The sequence below is a fragment of the Strix uralensis genome, chromosome 10, assembly GCF_047716275.1.
Source record: "Strix uralensis isolate ZFMK-TIS-50842 chromosome 10, bStrUra1, whole genome shotgun sequence".
Lineage (NCBI taxonomy): Eukaryota > Metazoa > Chordata > Aves > Strigiformes > Strigidae > Strix > Strix uralensis.
The window spans coordinates 3,581,838-3,593,411 of record NC_133981.1 but is presented as its reverse complement, the minus strand read 5'-3'; the positions used below and the strand labels follow the sequence as shown (position 1 = coordinate 3,593,411).

Here is an 11,574-nt window from a genome sequence, read left to right as displayed (position 1 = left end):
CGCCGCCCCGATCGTGGCGAATCTGCCGCTTCGGATCACAGGAACCGCCGCCACCCACCGCGAGCCCCGCCCCGGCCCCCTCTCCCCGCCCCGGTGCCCCCGGTTCCAGCACGGCAGCAGGCCCGGTTGGAGCAGTTTATTTACAGTCGGTAATGCGGTACAGACCCCGCCTGGCCTCCCGGCCCGGCACCCCCCGGCGGCGGGGCAGGCTGTGGGGCGGGCGGGCCAGCACCGGGGCGCCGGAGCCGGGGGAGCGGGGAGCTGGCGCTCGGCCGGGCGGCAGGGCGCGGGCAGGAGCGGGGTGCAGGCAGGAGCGGGGAGCAGGCAGGAGCGGGGTGAGGGCCCCTGCCCTAAATTTCTGGCGGGGGCTGGGACCCCCGGCATGCACCCAGCCCCGGGGTCGGCCTCCTCCCTGGGGAAGGAGCCAGGCCGCCCTCCCGGGGAGGGGGGGACACACGCACCCTGCCCCCAGCAGCCCGTACCCAGGCACCGGCCCTGCCCGCGCACGGTCTGAGCCAGCCCCGCTGTGCCGGGGCGTTGCTGCCGGCCGGGGACGTCCAGCCCCGTGGTCTCGCCGCCAGAAGAGGAGGGTCCCAGCCCCGTTCAGCAGCCGCAGCAGCAGGGGCCACATCTCCATGGCTAAGCCCTGGCCACCGCCAGAAGAAAGGTGCCACGTGTCCTCGCCCCACCAACTGGCCCCACAGCCCACGGAAGAGCTACTTGGGGTCCGCCCGGCGAGGCTTGATGTCGCGGGTCTTCATGTAGGAGAGCAGCTGCTCGGGGATCTCAGCCAGCACGTCCTTGGCCAGGCGGGCCATGCTCAGCACCTGGTTTCCCGAGTCGTCCACGTAATCCCGAAACGGCACAAACTTCAAGGGAAAGAAGTTTGAAGCCCGGTTGGGAACAATCCTGCGGCTGCGGGGGTCAGCGAGGGGCTGAGCGTCTCGTGCCCGTGGTGGGACCAGGCTCGATGCTGGTGTTACCTGTACAATGTCCCTCTCGGCGTAGCGTCCCCGGGAAGACACCCGTACCTCATCACCATCCAGCTCCTCCATAGCTGGGGGGTGACAGCCGGTGTCACTGAGCCTTGGTGGGGCAGCCACCCAGGACGGAAACACCGTCCCTTCCTCCGGGATGAGGCATCCCGGAGGAAGGGACGGTGTTTTTGTCCCCCTCCCCTGGTGTCCCCAAGCCCCAACTCACCCTCAAACTCAGCCGGACCCACTCCCACGATGATGATGGACATGGGCAAGGCAGAAGCCTGTGGAGCAGAGGCAGGGTGGCAGCTGGGGCAGCACCCGGTGTAGGGTGAACTCACAGTGACGAGGGTGCACTCACAGTGACAATGGCTTCCTTGGTCTGCAGCATGTCGGAGATGACGCCGTCAGTGATGATGAGGAGGACGTGGTACTGCGAGCCATCGGTCACCTGGGCGGCCGCTCTATGGGGACAAGGGTCCCTCCAGCAGCCCCATCAGTGTTGGGCAGCCAGCCCCACTGTGGGACCGGTGGCATTTGGGGACAGCAAAAGGGGACAGTGTCCCCTGGTGCTCACCCAGCCACCTGGTTGATGATGGGGGCAAAATTGGTGGGACCGTAGAGCTGGACGGTGCGCAGGCTCTGGAGGTAGGACTCCAGCACGCCCTCAATGCCGGCACAGCTGGGGTTGTCCGCGTTGTTGTTCTGGGGAATGGGGATGGGCGCTTGGAGGGGGACCACGGCTCCCCGTGTCCCGCCCCAGCTGCGGGATGCTGGGTCAGGATGCGTCCAGGGCGGGGGGGAAGCACCCTCCCTCCACTGCCACGCTGCTGCGGGCACCCCCACCCCGGTGTTCCCACCCCGGGGCACACCAGGGGGAACTGGTGGGAGATCTTGCCGTCGGGTGGGAGTTTGGCGCCAAAGCCGTAGGCGGGGAAGAGCTTGTCGCTGTCATAGTCCTGGATGATCTCCCCCACCGCCTTCAGCGCCAGGGCGTAGGCGCTCAGCTGGTAAGGGCTCGCGTAGTGCAGCGAGGTGGGCTGCGACGGCATCCCTGCGGCACAGTGCCCGTCGGCACCCACCCCCGTGGCCGGACCCATGGCCGTGGCGATGGGGACAACCCCCCCCCGCTCCCCTGCACCAGCTGCACTCACCGTTGGAGGCCGTGAAGTCGATGGCGACGGTGAAATTCAGCTGCGTCCTTGGGGGGAGAGCGAGGGAGGCTGCCGGCCCCACGGCGTGGCGTGTTCTCCCCACCCCGGGACCCATCGCCTGGGCCCCCCCTGCTTCCCCAGCCAGCACCCCCACAGCCCAGGGCCACCATCCTGCACCCCCTCTCCAGCCCCACCTCCCCCTTGTCACCCCCAGGCTGCACCTGTGCTGTCACCACCGTCCTCGCCCCGAGACCCTGGCCCATGGGGGGTCTCGGGGAGCTGGGGGACACCTGGCCCCCCACTCACCCGCCCCGGATGTAGTCAACGAAGGTGAACTCAGACTCAACGGAGAAGGAGAGTAGCGTCACCTGTGGGCACGGGGGGGTCAGACCCAGACCCCCCCTGCCTCAGCAGGCACAGCAGGGGGGGATCAGACCCAGCCCCCCCGCCATGCAGGAGCTCCAGAAGCACCACAGCCCCACTCACGGTGCCAGAGTTCACATATTTCTTCTTCTTGCATTTCTTCCTGGGGTTCAGCACCTGTGGGTGCAGGGGTGGGTCGGCCTCGGCATGGGGTGCCCCCCAGTCCCCCACCCCAGCCCCCCCACCCTACCTCGTACACTGTAAACTGGCTCTGCGCCCGGGAGAGCTCCCGGTAGCTGGTGGCAAACTCCCCAATGAAATCGTGGCTGTGGGAGGAGTGGGGGGGGTCAGCATGGCTGGGCACCCCGGTGAGGGGCACCCCGGGAAGCGGCAGCAGCGACACCCTGATGTCCCCGGCCACCCCACGGGCACGGCCTCACCTCCCGTCCCGGTCCCAGTCGTACACGTCTATCTTCACCGTCCTGAAAGTGAAGGTGGGCAGAGGATGAGCTGCCAGCCTGGCCGGCAGGGTCCCCCCTCAGCTCCCCTGGTTTGGGGACACCCAGCCCCACAGCCCACCCCGCAGCAAGCACCCTGCCCGCCGGTTGCTGGCAGAGCCGCCCCGCCTGCCTGGCCTGCGTCTCTGCCGGGAGGGAATCGGGAAATTTGGGTCACGGTGGGGGCCCTGGAAAGGAGGGGGGATGCTTTTATGTAATTTGGGTTGCAGAAGAGGGAAAAAAAAACCCAATAAGGACCCAATTCTGAGCTGCCTGCTGCTGCGGGGCCAAACCCATGAAGAGATGCTCATACCCTGCTCTGGCCCCATGGCTGCCCCCATCCCCGTACCGGTCGTAGTCGCCGTTGCAGAGGGCGCGCACGGGGATGGTGAAGGGCTGCCACACCGGGTTGAGCGTGTTCTTCACCACCTCTGTCTTATGGCAGATGGTGAAGCTGCGGGGACAGGGCAGGGTCGGGGCGCGCCGTACGGTGAGGCCGGCCCCCTGCCCGCCCCACCGGGCCCCCTGCGCTCACGTGCCGTCCTCGTTGCTGCGGTAGAAGACGAGGAAAGGGTCGGATTTTCCAAAGAAGTCCTTTTTGTCCAGCTTGTTGGCACACAGCTGCATCGTGACAATGTCCTGGGGATGGGGACCGTCACTGCCGGCTGCCTCCTTGCACCCACCCGTGGTGTGCATGGGGCCATGCAGCTCCCACCTCGCTGCTGCTGGGACATTAGCACTCACCCGGCAGTTGCTCAGCTCCTCGGCCAGCAGCAGGATGGTCCCACACCGCTTTCCTGGGACCCCCCTTGAGACCAGAGGTGCTGGGTCAGCTTGGGGACAAGGAGGATGGGACGGGGACAGGAGGTGGAGTTGGGGCTCATGTCCCATGGCTGGCACTCGGCAGCATGGCTGGTGTCCCCAGCCAGGGACATGCAGGGAGGGCTCCCATGGGGCAGGTGGTGGCTGGGGACACGGTGTGGGATCCCCCACCCCACCTCACCCCACCATGGGGCATGACTCACGTGAGGGCTCTCTCCAGGCGGCCCCGCTGGGACCCGATCACCTCCCCCAGCGCCACGAACGCCTGACCCAGGAAGTCCTGCGCCCCGAGCACAGCGCCGTGAGGCCCTAGGAGCTCCTGACACAGCCCCCCCACTACTCACACCCACCCCTCACTCTCCCAGTTGCACCCAGAGGACCTGCTGCCACCTTGCCTCAGGGCCACCCCAAGTGTCCTGAGCCCACCCTATGCCCTAAGAGCCAGCCACCAGCCCAGGACCCATCCTGCACCCCCAAGATCACCCCAGGTGCCCACTCCACGTGCCCTAGACTCATCCTGTGCCCCCAGAACCACCCCACATGCCCTGGACCCATCCCTCCAGAGCCGTCCCACATGCCCTGAACCCATCCTGCACCCCTCAAGCCACCTTACACCCATCCTGCACCCCCAAAGCCACCCCCACGGTGTGTCCTGGCCCCATCCTGCACCCTGCCCCACCAGGCACCCCCACGAGGGGCCGGGGTCCCAGGGCAGAGCAGGGGCTGGTGCATGGCAGGCACCTACCTTCTGCCAGTCCCCACGGGGCACGGAGAGATGGAGAGCGGGTTAGAGCCCTCCGAGGGGCACCTGTCCCCCCCTCCCCGACAGCACCCACATGGGGCACAGCCTCGGGGTGCCCCACTGCAGCATCACACCGGGGCGTCACCACGCGCTCCCCTGGCACGGGCTGCACTCACCTGCTTTAAAATGGAGCAGCTCTTGGAGTCCACGTTGTAGCTGGTGGTGGGAGAGCAGAGCCCTGAGCCAGCGCCCGTGGGGGTGTCCTGGCACGCAGCCCCGCTTTCCCACCCATCCAGGCTTTTTGCTGCTGTATCCTTATTTATTATCATTATTTATTATCCTTATTTATTACCGTTATTTATTACCAACTCGATGCTTTGGTCCACCCCGAGCGGGGCTGAGCCCTTCCCTGGTTGCCCTACTCACACGTCGAAGCGGAGGTTTTGCTTCTCCTCGAAATAGTAGTCGAGGACGAACTTGCGGACAAAGTCGGGGTTCAGGGTGTTGTCGATCACTTCGGTGCGCCCGAACTGCGGGGAGAGGGGTGAAGGTGGGCCCCCTCCCCGGACCCCTCCCCATCACAGCTGCCCCGGCACTAATCCTGGTGGGGGATTAGTGCTGCTGGCGGGGCCATTTCATTAGTGTGGACTCAGAGATCATTAGTGTGGACATGGGTGGCCATATGGGCTTGTTTAACCCAGCCAGGGATTAGCCAGGAGTGGGGGGGGTACTGGGGGTGGCAGCATCCCTGGCACGGGGCTGGGAGCCTCCCCAGGGACCCAGCGTGAGGGGCCACACTCACCTCCTTCCACTCGCTGCTGCCTGAGCCCTGCACGAAGAGGACCACCACTGCGGAGAGAGGAGCAGAGCTGGGCTGTCGTGCCATACCATGCCATACCGTGCCGTACCGTGCCGTGCCGTGCCATGCCATGCTGTGCCATGCTGTGCCCCCTGCCCGGCCCTGCCACCCACCTGGGTCAGACTTGGAGAAGGTGTCCATGTCCAGCAGGTTCCTGAGGGGACAGAGCCAGGTGTGAGCCACCCTGGGTGCCACCCCACCCAGTCCCGCAGCGGGTCCCCGTGTCCCCCCCCACCCCGCCCCGATCTCATGATCAGAAGGCCGAGAGCCCCAGCACCCTGAGGAGCCACGCTGGCTCCCACCGCAAGGTTCGGCAGGACAGCGGGGCGAGCAGGGAGCAGCATCTCCAGCGCTTGACGATGATTGAACATGACAGGGAACCCATTTAGAGGATGAAACCCTCCCCTGTGCCGCCGGCACCGACGGAGTGCCCGCCGCACCCCGGCTGCGGGAGCGCGGCTAATGGCGGGGCGCAGAAGTGAGAAGAAAGGAGACACTTGGAGCAGGGGCTGGGCAGGCGGTGGGGACCAGCTCCGCGCCCCCGCCACAGCGATTGATCCTTGTCCTTTGCGCGGTGTGACACCGGAAAGTACCGGGAGCTGCGACCGGTTCTGCTGGGATCCTTCCTGCACCCCCGGGGTGGTCGCACAGGGTGGGCTGGGGCATGGCTGGGGGTTGCGGGGTTCAGCCAGCTCCCCCGACCCCAGAGCACAACGGGGAGACACACACACCCCCCCCCCCGCCCCCCCGAGCTCCCCAGCAGCGCCCTGGACGGGACTGAGCCCGTGGGGGGCTGCAAAACCGGAGCCTGCCCCTGCCCTGGGCTGTCTCCGGGAGCGAACCCCGGAGCTGCCAGGCCCCGCAGCCCCTCTGCCCGCTGCCCAGAGGGGCTGGCAGGGAGGGGGCACGGCAGCCCCTGGCCCAGACTGGAGTTTGCAGGGCTCAGGGGTGGGCCAGAGCTGCCCACCCGGGGAGGGGGCTCCGTGGGGAGAGCTGCAGGCCTGCCCTGACCCCCGGGCACGGGGATGTGGCCGCCCGGGAGGCCGGTGGTGCCGGTCCCTGCGGGCAGGACCCCCCGGCCGCGGGCAGCGAGGGCAGCGGTGCCTCTGCCGGGCTATATTTAGCCGACGACAGACAGGTTCGGCAGCCTCTACTTGCCCCGCGGACCTCGCCAGTAGCCAGAGGCACCGTGCGGCACCTCTCCCACAGCCCCCGTCCCGTCACGGGCCGACACTGACCCCACTCCCAGCCCAATCTGACCCACACCTGGCCCTGCCGCCTCCCACGGGGCTCACGGAGCCGGGCAGCCTGCCTGCAGCCAGCCCCGGCACCCCACGCCCCGCCAGCATCGCCCCGAGTGGGGCCGTCCCGCACCCCAGCCCTGGGGAAGGGCAGCCGTGCCCGGTGCCAGCATCCCCCGGGACCCCACGGGTGACAGGAGAGCAGAGGGGGGCGTTGGGCACACGCCGTGGCACCGAGCGGTACCGGGGAGGGGGGGTGTGGGGGGGGGGCGAAGAGAGGGGGACCCGCAGCCCACCCCGCCCCGGGGCTGCCCGTCGGGCAGCGGGATGCTGCGGGACACGGGCACCCCGCAGCTCATCCCCGCGCGTTTCGCACCCACCCGTGTCCGTGCGCCGGCCCCCGCCCCATCTCTCCCGGCTCACCGGCAGGACACGGTGAGTTCCACCTTGGTGCCCGGCACGTTGCCGGCCGCCGGTTCCAACGCTCCCGGAGACGCCATCCCCGCCCGGGCACCGCCGCTGCTCCGCGCCGCCTCCTCCCGCGCCGCCGAGGCGGGCGCGCCCGGGGGCGGGCACGGCACGGGCACGGGCACGGCGGCCCCGGCCCCGCCGGCAGCACCGCCCCGGGCACCGGGAGGGGCGGCGGTGGGCTCGGCCCCGGCGACTCGCCCGACCCGCGACGTCCCGGCCCCGGGGGAGCGGCGGGAGCTCAGCCCCGGCTCCCGGCTCGACTCAGCCCCTCCCGCCCCGAGACCTCCCGTCCGGGGCTGCGGACTCCGCTCCCCCCAGCCCGCTTCGGTGGAGGCTCAGCCCCGACTCCCGCCCCGGCGGGGGGGTGTCTCCCGGTCCCGGCTCGGTGTTATTTCAGGGCCGCCGCTCCCGGAGCGTGGGCCGGGCTATTTATAGCCAGCGGCGCCCCCGGCAGAGCGGCTCCCACCACCCCCCCCACCCCAGCAGCTCAGGGAGGAGGCAGGAGAGGCCACAGCTCGGGTGTCTTTACTGCAGAGACTTGTCAGAGCCCCCTCGCGCTCCCCCAGCCCCAGGCAGGGGTGGGGGGCAGCGGGTGCCGCAGGTGCCCGCACCGGGAACGGGGTCCCGGGGCTGGGACCAGGGGGACCCCGGTAGCCCCGTTTTTCCAGCCAGCGGTCTGGGAAAGGAGAGGTCAGAGCGTGCTGCTGCCTCTCAGTCCCACGCCCCGCACGAACTGCTCGAGGAGGCCACCGATGGCCCCCGAGGGGCTGGGGGACACGGCCTTCAGGCCGATGGTCCGGCTGTAGCTGGCCAGAAAGGTGGAACGCACTTCTTCCAGCCGGGACTCGCGGTCGCTCGCTGACACCAGCCTAAGAGAGAGAGAAACGGGGAGGTGAGCGCCTGCAGCCATCCCTGTCCCCAGCCCAGCTCTGGGGGCAGCAGGGCTGGGGCTCCGGCCGCGGTGCCATGGGGCTCAGCTGGCTCCAGGGGCCGAGGCAGCCGCGAAAGGCTCTGGCTACAGCGGCCTCCTTGCCCAGCCCAACCCAACCCTACCCAAGGGTCTCCCATGGAGCCTCCTGCTCTCCCCTCCATCTCCTTCACCCCCTCCTTGCCCAGTTTCTCCCACCACAAGGCCACAGTTCATACATTTGGCCAAGGGGGTGCTGGCTGACGTCAGCCCCCACGCCAGCTCCCTCCCCTCCAGGCACAGCCTTCCCAGACTGAGCCTGGCCATAAGCGCCATGCCCGGACAGTCGCTTCCAACCTATCTGCGACCGGCCCTCGCTTCCAGCAGCCTCTGTGGGGAATAAGAGGGGGCAGACAAGGTGACAAAAGCCCCAAGGAGCGCTCCGGCTGTGAAAAGCAGAGACACAAGCGGCGTTTTACTTCTGCTCCCCAGCATGGCTGCTCTGTGCAAGCAGGAGGGCTGCCTGCAGAGTAGGGCACAGCTTCCCCCGGGACCCGCTCTCCTCTCCAGCTGATCCACGCAGCTGGTTAGGGGCGGAGGGAAAAGAGCAGAGGGAAGGCAATATTTCAGCCGAGGGAGCAGGGGAAAGCAAGATCTAGGGTTCAGGGGCAGCTCTTTCAAGCACTCTGGCCTCAAACGGTCCTTGCTGCAGCGCCTCTGCGACGTGCCGGTGGTTCCCAGAGAGAGTAAGACATTCCTCAAAGGTCACTCCAAGGGCACAGCGCAAACCTTCCCCATAAAAAATTCTCTTTAATCTCTCCAGCGCCTGGGCTGGCTATAAATTGGCACAGCTCATTTGAATGGAAGTGTTAACCACCCACAGCCAACAGCTTCGGTCCGGAAACAGCAGCAAGAGGATATGGTGGGAGGCCTATAAACAGCAAGCGATGCTGAGGCAGCCAATCGGGCCGCTGTTTACGGTGCCTGATAATAAAGAGAAGCCAGAGGGCAAAGGAAAAAGGCAACATACCTAAACACATTAAAAAGATGCTTTTTGGCAACCTAATTAGGACGTGGAGCTCGCAAACCTGCTAGCATTAAAAATAAGCTACATGAAAGCAGGACTTACTTGCACCCGAGTACGGTGATCTTATGTCACAGGCAGAGGTAAGCGAGGGCGTGCAGCAGTTAGGTCCCACATCTTCTGGCTCTCGCACCTCATCACAGGGCAAATTTTGTATTTAGGCTCTCGGATTTCTTTCACCGAGTGAGACGCTCCAAGGTGTAGGGTCAAGGAGCTGGCCACTGCCCGACCCCAAGCCCTGCAGACCAGCTGCACCACTTCGCTCTGAGCAGACAGTTCAAGCGGGGAGGCAGGTCGTGCTTCCCTGCCAAATCCACAGCACTCTGCCCCGCTCCACTTCCTACAGCCTGCCCGCTCGTCTGCAGCTTGGGGTGCAGGATGAGAGGAGGCTGTCAAAGCCCAAGCTCGAAGTAAGCCCTGACAAGCCCCACACAAGCACAAGGAAGTAGGCTGTGAAAAGCGTACCTTCATCAAGCTGCTGCCAGCTGAGATGTAAAGTGGGAACTTAAATGGAATTTAATTTTCCAAAAACTCATACTGTGCTGGGCTGCGAAAAACTGGGATAAAACCACAATGGGCTCCTGAGCAAACAGAGCTGATGCAGAGCAGAGAGAGAGTGGAGGCCCTGGGTTAAGTTCAACACAACATCCTTGGCAACTCTTCATCCCCTCCACACAGGGCCTGGTCCCAGCCCCCGCAGTCGAGCAGTCCCCAGCCCCCGAGCAGCCCACAGCTCCAGTGAAGAGCTGAACAGGGCAGAGCACTCGCAGCATCTGCTGCACACCCAAGGGGGAAGCACCACCGCTGCTGTTCCCCTCCCTTTGAAGCCAGCTGCCCCCAGCAGCCAGACTCCAAACCACGTGAGCCCGCAGTCTCAGCACAGGCAGATTCAGAGCTCAACTTCAATTCACATTTCTCTACTGAATTCCCTATTCTGATGTTAGATCCAGCTCCAAGGGCAGCAACAACTCGCTGGCGATCAGTAGCCACCTAGCACAGCCAGGTTCAGGGCACAGTAAGCAGTCACTAATTCCGATGCCCATTCTTCAGTCCCTTCTGCTCCCTCACCCATCTCCAAACAACTGCAGGAGTAGTTCAGCATGTCCTCATGAAAGGAGGAGAGTAAATCCTGGACAGGCCATGTCTGACATCTCTCAAGATTTTTTGATCTGCCAATTCACGGGTCTTGTAGCTTCACCGTAACTCGGGGGCAGCTGCTCTGCTCAGCAGCACAGCACCCAGCCACATGAGAAGGCGAGCCAGGACAGCTAGCCTGTCTCACAGGAGACCTTGATTTTCAAGTCGCTTGCCCTCTTGCCTCCAGAGCACGTATTCAGATCTCGGTAAGGGACCGCAAACCTTTGGCAGCACAACTCTAGCACAGCTAGCTAGCGGCAGCCCCTGATCTGCCATTTCAGTTTCTTGATTGAGAGTTTGCAGCCTGAAGGCGCAAGCCAAGGTTCTCCTCTAACAGCAATTAAAGCACCGTCTCCGGTCTTTCAAGCTTCCACAGAGGTGGCTTTCTATTTGGGGAGGAACATTTGCCTCCCAGCCGTTTGACACGGCAGGATGCAGGATCTCTGCTGCTCTGCACTGGCCAGACACAGAACCTGCAAATGATGCTGCGTGTGGTCAGACAAAATTATGGTTACAGAAAGAAAGCCCCGCTCTTACTGCAGCAAGGATCTGACCCCAGCAGGGAGATGGAGATGAGCACGATCCAAAAGCAAGAAAATCTGGGTTACCAATCCCGTCCCGACAAGCACGCATCCTCAAACGCACTCAGTTATGCCCAAATTCAGCGTCTTCAGGGAAGAGAGAAAAGCCTCTTCTTCCTACCGAAAGCAAAGAGCCCCCCTGTCACTAGGCAGAGAAAATGCCAGTTTCTTGCTGAGTTCAGCGTAAGCAAAGAGTGCTCAGCGACTGAATTTGTGGATGGAAAGCATCAAGGCAGGGAAGACGGGACAGTTTGTCACGGGCTCCCAGGCTTCTTCGAAAGTGCCAGGGTGATAAAGTTTCAGCGCTCACAGCCAGCTGAGAGACCCAAGGAGAGATCCTGTGTTTGAGACACTTACAGGCAAGTGCTAGGGAACTCATCCGGGAAGCTGCAAGGGAGAGAGGCGTCTGCGCTCAGGATTGCCTGCTCCCGAATACTGCCACACCCTGTCACCATCTGCCAGCTGCCAAAGTCTGTGGAAACGGAAGATCCGGGCAGAGAATGGTCCGCCGATCTGGGGCAGAGAGAGAGGGAGACGGCGCGATCAGTCAGGTCATTCAGCCACATGCCTTTTGCTAACGCTGGTGCCAGGGGCCCGCCGGGCTGACCGCCAGCAGCGCCTGTGCCAGCAGCTTTGACACTCGGGGACCAGGGTGCAACATGCAGCTCTGGCTGGGCCCCAGGCCAAGCCTTTCCTTTGAAAGCGAGGGGAAAGCTGAGCTGGCTGAGGCCGACAAAGC

At 64.9% G+C, this 11,574-nt stretch overlaps 2 protein-coding genes across 8 annotated transcripts in view; both read right to left on the bottom strand.

The window, feature by feature from the left end:
- Positions 1 to 121: 121 nt before the first annotated feature.
- CPNE9 (copine family member 9) lies at positions 122 to 7,225 on the bottom strand. Of its 3 annotated transcripts, XM_074878938.1 has the most exons (20): positions 7,079 to 7,225; positions 5,528 to 5,568; positions 5,358 to 5,404; positions 4,982 to 5,085; positions 4,732 to 4,771; positions 4,017 to 4,093; positions 3,736 to 3,799; positions 3,527 to 3,630; positions 3,341 to 3,445; positions 2,935 to 2,976; positions 2,745 to 2,820; positions 2,618 to 2,671; positions 2,438 to 2,499; positions 2,132 to 2,178; positions 1,850 to 2,031; positions 1,555 to 1,682; positions 1,339 to 1,441; positions 1,204 to 1,261; positions 984 to 1,057; positions 122 to 869 (listed from the first exon to the last, which is right to left on the bottom strand). In XM_074878938.1, exons 1-20 carry the CDS (start codon positions 7,153 to 7,155, stop codon positions 717 to 719), a joined length of 1,638 nt encoding a protein of 545 aa, XP_074735039.1. In that variant the 5' UTR covers positions 7,156 to 7,225; the 3' UTR covers positions 122 to 716. The 3 variants fall into 3 exon arrangements, with proteins under 3 accessions (XP_074735039.1, XP_074735040.1, XP_074735042.1); XM_074878939.1 differs by lacking the exons at positions 4,982 to 5,085; positions 5,358 to 5,404; positions 5,528 to 5,568; positions 7,079 to 7,225 and having other exon boundaries at positions 4,559 to 4,870; XM_074878941.1 differs by lacking the exons at positions 4,732 to 4,771; positions 4,982 to 5,085; positions 5,358 to 5,404; positions 5,528 to 5,568; positions 7,079 to 7,225 and having other exon boundaries at positions 3,736 to 3,824; positions 4,017 to 4,423.
- A 407-nt stretch (positions 7,226 to 7,632) lies between these two features.
- The window catches only part of MTMR14 (myotubularin related protein 14), a 34,231-nt gene continuing 30,289 nt past the window's right edge, over positions 7,633 to 11,574 (bottom strand). For 3 of the 5 annotated variants that reach the window (XM_074878920.1, XM_074878923.1, XM_074878924.1), the window contains 2 exons: positions 11,193 to 11,348; positions 7,633 to 7,995 (listed from right to left, as the gene is read on the bottom strand). In XM_074878920.1, the coding sequence (XP_074735021.1) occupies positions 7,818 to 7,995; positions 11,193 to 11,348 (334 nt within the window). In that variant the 3' untranslated portion in view covers positions 7,633 to 7,817. The other 2 variants (XM_074878921.1, XM_074878922.1) reach the window with 2 other exon arrangements.